The 5,955-nt window shown below is 38.9% G+C and overlaps 1 protein-coding gene and 1 long non-coding RNA gene across 2 annotated transcripts in view; both read right to left on the bottom strand.

The window, feature by feature from the left end:
• Nucleotides 435-2,119, bottom strand: LOC109849029. Its single transcript, XR_002248969.1, has 3 exons — nucleotides 2,027-2,119; nucleotides 1,800-1,899; nucleotides 435-990 (listed from the first exon to the last, which is right to left on the bottom strand). It is a non-coding gene; the product is annotated as an uncharacterized LOC109849029 (long non-coding RNA).
• LOC109846686 overlaps nucleotides 2,660-5,955 on the bottom strand; it is a 4,167-nt gene continuing 871 nt past the window's right edge. Inside the window, exons 3-4 of the mRNA XM_020415931.1 lie at nucleotides 4,007-4,318; nucleotides 2,660-2,996 (exon numbers count right to left, since the gene is read on the bottom strand). Of these exons, the coding sequence (XP_020271520.1) occupies nucleotides 2,797-2,996; nucleotides 4,007-4,318 (512 nt within the window). The 3' untranslated portion in view covers nucleotides 2,660-2,796. The remainder of the gene's footprint in view (nucleotides 2,997-4,006; nucleotides 4,319-5,955) is intronic.

Genomic DNA, 5,955 nt, shown 5'->3' with positions numbered 1-5,955 from the left:
TCAACTTCTAGATGTTCATAAGACGCACGTCTCTGCAACGTCAAGTATTGGTCTGATCATGAAGACTCCTGATCCCTGGGGAGTACAGTAGTAACTTGTGGAAATATGATAATTAATTACTACACGATGGAAATCTTGATTGGACACATGGTTGTTTTCTGACCGCTTTGAGAAGCACAATCCAGGCTTTTGGATTAAGACTACATATTATCTAGAGACCCCCCCAAAGTGTTTTTCCTGTACCCTTCTAGATAAAGCTTCCAGTGAATAATACCTCCAGCCTTGGGGTCAGAATTGGTCTATTATGTGGACCGCGGCTTTTTTGATAAATGATGAATAATGATGCGGCAATAAAACTCATAAAGCAAATACATTATTCACGAAAACCTTGCAGTGCACGTAAGTGCTAGGCTATGCACGTTGAAATATGGAGATATAATCAAATTATTTGATGGGGATTCAAATTACTTAAATATTGACTTGGGACTCATTCCTTGGCTGTAGAACCATCATACAGCTCATCTTAGTACTCCTCTCTTAGCTGACGTACCAAAGCTAATAGGATCAACGCTAGTTAGGCAGTTTAGTGACATCCTTTAATATATTGGGGAACAATGGAATAGACTAAACTATAGATCTGGATAAAATGAACTTACACGTCATTTTACATGGTGTACAAGATTGTGACGGTTGATGATCAAAATCGCTGTAAAAGCCCACCCCTTTACAGCTGCAGATAAATTAGAGACCGTTATATGAAGCATATGAAACCTGTCTTCTGCGAGATCATGCAACGTGCCTTCAAACTTCACTATCGAGCTTCTGTTACCTGATAAGCTTTCACGGTCTACTTGCATTTTAATGCAACACAATTCTGACCAAAACATACGTCATACTTGATCTTCAGCCAGCACTTCATCTTCCATTGCAGAAATCAAGGAAGCAGATTGGATTTTTCCAGCATGCTCTAACCGCATCAAAATAACTCCCCTGAAAAACGAATAAGGAAACTGTCATGACTCCTGAGCAAAGACAAACTAAAAGGATGATTTGAGAAAAGAAATGCTAATAAGAAACAACCCAATCTGAAAAATCTAAATATTAAAGTTGTTTCTACCCACAATCTCCGGAGTAAATTTGATTACAACAAACTGTGAGCGGTTAAACACAGAGGGATAGCTGCATTCTTACATGTTCGGTTGACTTAGACAAGCTATTGAGGAACCAACATTAATATTTGTTATGTAAATATAATGAGTAATAGTTACTCCTAAGTAATTAAGATCAAAAAATAAACAAGTCGAACAATACTAATGAATATATCTTTATAAAAATTAAATAATTGCTTTAAGTGTGATATGAGCATATTATCCCAACAAACACTAAGATATCTTTATCTCTACAATATACACATGAGATCTGATCTTTAGCCAGTATAATTTTCTTGATTACCGGTCTATTGCATTTCTAGTAAAATCAAATATGTAGGGCTGTCGTTGCATAGATGGTTTCCGAGTTTAAGGAACAATTACAGGGATAATGAAGACAGCCACTATTTGTATTAAGCTAAGCATTTTCTGCTACATAAACTATTGCGAACATTTCAATCTCAACTAATATATAGACATCTTTGAGTACCAAAAAATTCTGTATTTAGGAATTAGGATACTTAATTTCCTTCCTTTCTAAAATATAAGGGCAAAAAAAGAAGGAATTATTGTTGAAAACATCACAATTCAAAATTCAGTACTGATTATGGACAGGCATAAAAAATATAAGTCATCTGTAGGCTTCCGTACCTTGCCACCCGAGATTGAATAGATATATCTCGAACCTTTATTCTGTTTATGGTTCCACTTTGGCTGACTAAGACTAATTGTTCATCGCTTTCACCATCATCTGCATTAACAATGAGATACGACTAACCTGTCTTAGCTACACAAAAACTGACTCATACCTTTATTCTGTTTACTCTGTTTATTGTATCAACCGAACATCATAAATTGATTAGTTAAACACAATGTACCTGCTAGTGAAAACCCAACCACAAAAACTGCAGCTAGTCGACCATCTGCTGGAATCTACGATCAACAAAGATGAACACACAAAAAGTATGCCCATTATTTTTGTATATATGAATGTGTAGCAACCCACAAAACCAGTTAACATAATAATGTTAAGTCGGAGGTTTTGTGGAATTTACCCACAGCCACGTACATGGAGACAACACGCTCACGCACATGCACATGAAGAAATGCAGAATGAAAACGAAGCCAACTGTCCGCACCACTCAATATAACTCTCGCCCACTCCACCGCCGCTGCCACAATGCAACACATTGCTAACACCCTGTGCTTTTCTTCAATCATTTCAATTTGAATCATATGGGGACTAGGGGTGGAAACGAAGCGAATTTGAACGAATACTGTCTTATTCGAATTCGAATTCGGCTCAATTAGGACTATTCGTGTTCGTGTTCGAATTCGACACGAATACTATATAAACTTCGAATTCGCTTCGTTTATCTGTGCTCGTGTTCGATAACTATTCGCGAACATTCGATTAACACTATTTCCTGTTTAAATATCAAATTATTCATCAACTATTCAATATATATTCGACAATTATTCGCAAATCAATATATTAAGAAATTGGAATCTAAAACAACATAGCAATCACCAGTTACCAGCTTATCCAATAATCCAACTTATCTAGTAAGTCAGTATCACATTACCACATACATAGGAAACAAAGAGGTATTTTAAAGTGAAATTTGCTACACACCAAGATCTTAACTCATACATAAAGAAGTTTTACAACTTTCCAAAAGAACATATTAAGAAAAAAGTGGATGGAAGCTCGTTCATTCTCAAACAAGTCTCCTTCAAGATTTTCCAATTTGTAGCTTTCACCATCTAAGGTAGAGGTTGACTCTGTTGATAACCACAAGTCTTCTTGAATTCCAGGTAACGAACGCTCTTCAGTGTTGAGGACACCTGCACGAAGAATTAAGAGACAAAATCAATAAATTGTTTGTAATCATTCTGGATCATCATTTGCCCAATTAACTGTATAATATTTTACCTTTAATGCTTGATATGTCAATGGAGAAGACCACAATTATTTGCTTTGTTGTTTACTGGCATGTATATAATATAGTTTACAAAAAGTTTATCCTCTGCTTCTGGCAAAGCTTACATATAACAAAAAAAAACTCTGACATGATGCATTTTAATTAATATATTGATATATTACTTTAGCCTTTCTTTGTGTGCTGTAGAAGTAAAGCTGAAACACAAATTTATGCATATGGAAGTATTGAACTTGATATCATGTCAACTAAAGCTTTAACATATTTTTGCTATATGTTATTAAAAAAGATCTCTAATTTGTGTTTGTTTGATTCTTAGGGCTGGCAACGCAACTTCTGATCACAATTACGTGCCATCAATATCTCAAACTATATTTTGATCCCCAAAACACATACCTACCCCTATGATAACTCTAAAAGTCCACTTGCCATGAAGCTACACTCTAACTTTTGTAGTAAAATGAGTACTAATAGGTTTCTGACCTTTGAACCTCTTCTTTAATAGTAACCAAATCCAGACCACAAACTAGCCACATCAAAAGGAGATCTTTAACATTGAGTTTATTTACTGCTTCAACAAGACAAAATCAATATCTTTAACATTTCATACATCAAAAGGATTAGCATTTAATGGGCAGAACAAAGATTCCCAATCTTATTAGCCAGAAGCTAATTAATGAATTTAGTAACCTTACTATGATAAGCCACAAATGTACTAGAACAATTGTGAATATACTTATTTCACTATAAATCCAGAAATGAAAATGGTCTTGATGAACAAGAATGTCTGAAACTTGAGAGGAAAATTAGAAGTAGAAGCAAAGAAAAATCAATGGCCGAATAGAGCAAAGAAACATTGCAAGGAAAAAGCCACAATCATAAGAATATGCATATTTAACAGATACAGAGATTTACCATTGACGTCAGGGGAGAGGCGGCTGGGCGCTGGATCTCGAGGCTGCCGGCGGCGGTCAGGCGGCGGCCTGAGGTGAGTTCGGGCGGATCTGGACAGGGGGTCGAAGATGGAGAGCTGGAGGCTCGGGAAGAGGAGGATGGGGCTGCGGGCTGGGGGTTTGGCGGCGCTGGGCGCTGGAGGCGGTGACTGGAGGCGGCGGAGGTAGAGGAGGCGCGGAGATGATGAGGGAGTTGTGGCGGAGATTATGGGGGAGAGTTCGGCGGTTTCAGATGAATCAGATCTAGGGTTATGAGATAGGGCACTTGTTAAAGCTATTTATATTATGCCAAGTACAAATCTGAACCGTTCATTCATGATCCAAAAGACATGTGAAATCCTAGGTCCCTTAACTTGTTTATTTATAGGACAAATTTTTGAAAACAACCGTTTTGCAAAATTAATAAGCAAAATCGACCTTCTCATAAAAAAAACAGTAAAATCGACCTTTTTTATCTCAACAGGGTCGATTTTGCCACGGGCAATTTATTTCAAACCAAATGGACGGGACTAGTAGTCCCGTCCATTTGGTATATACACCAACCACCTCCCCACCCGTGAGCCCCTTCCCCTCAAACAGATCTCCCCACCCGTGAGCCCCTCCCCTCAAAATATCGCCCCCCCTCCTCCTCCGATCTCATAGCCCCCTCCCCTCTTTCCTCCCCTCAAACAACACAAGTTGTTATCACCCGGTGCGTCGTCCGGCGAGCGCGAGGTCCGAGATTTTCTCGACAAGTGCTTGAGGAGGAGGTCGGAGGAGCGGTGGACGGCGGAGGAGCTGCTCCGGCACCCGTTTCTTGAGGCGGAGACTGCACCGGAGCTTTCGCCGAGGTGTGTTCTTGATTGGGTCAGCTCAGAATTTGAGGACGACGAGGAGGAGGAGGAGGAGGTTGACGATGATTTGATGAGACTGGGGATGGAGAGGATAAGGGGGTTGGCTGGGGACAGTGAAGGGACAGTGAATTGGGACAGTGAAGGATGGGAATTGGTGAGAGCAAGAACAGAGGAAGAAGCAAGTGGAAATGAGCTGTCCAATGAAACCGGAGGAAGCTCTGATTTCAATCCCAGTTGCGGCCACAGTCATTTTCGCTGCTGCGATCAGAATCAGCAAGTGGGGCGTGTGAGGAGACAGAGCTGTCTGAATTGGAGCCTGGTTTTGTTTCGCTTGATCTTGTTTAGAGCAGTAGTGAACGCAAATCCAATATTTTTTACTTTGGCTTTGCAGTTGTATACATTTGGTGACTTAAGATTTTTTTATTTTGTAGATTATTGAAGATTTTTCGAGTTTTTCTTTTTTTTTGTTGTTCCCATGGTAGTTTCGTGGCTGTTTTGTGTACAGTTTTGGCCCTGGAGCAATGGAGTGGACGTCGGTTTATTAACTAGCTAACGTCCATAAAATACTCCATGAAATTGTGATGGAACAAAACTAGCATCTCGCCCCCTTCCAATGAACAACTTAATTCTTTCAGGGAAATATGTTTATTTTCTGGTAACAATAATGATCGGCACAGTGAGCCTTCGACAACAATTCGTTGATAGAACCCGCATGTCAAGCTCAGAAAAAGTATCAGATGGTCTCCGGTCCCCGCATTTAATATTGCATTAAAATAATATTAATCCTGGATCATTGAACTTTGGGTTTCATGTATGCATACGTCCCCATCGGGTACTTTCCCGCTCATAGTTAGTTTTTTTTTTTTTTTTTTGTAAATACCAAAATCCAATATTAAACTCTTTTTTTGGCATCATGTTTTCGTGCAACCAGTTCTGTTCATTTTGAAACTGGTTGAACTGGTAGAGGGTATTTCTAATTATTTTGAAGTGCAACTTCAAAGCATATAACGATCAGCTGCTTCGAGATTAAGGATGCCATCATTCTAGAAAGACTCAAACCGAACCACCGTCTTTCTGG

Source organism: Asparagus officinalis, chromosome 7 (assembly GCF_001876935.1).
Source record: "Asparagus officinalis chromosome 7, Aspof.V1, whole genome shotgun sequence".
NCBI lineage: Eukaryota > Viridiplantae > Streptophyta > Magnoliopsida > Asparagales > Asparagaceae > Asparagus > Asparagus officinalis.
This window is presented reverse-complemented; position numbering and strand designations above follow the sequence as displayed.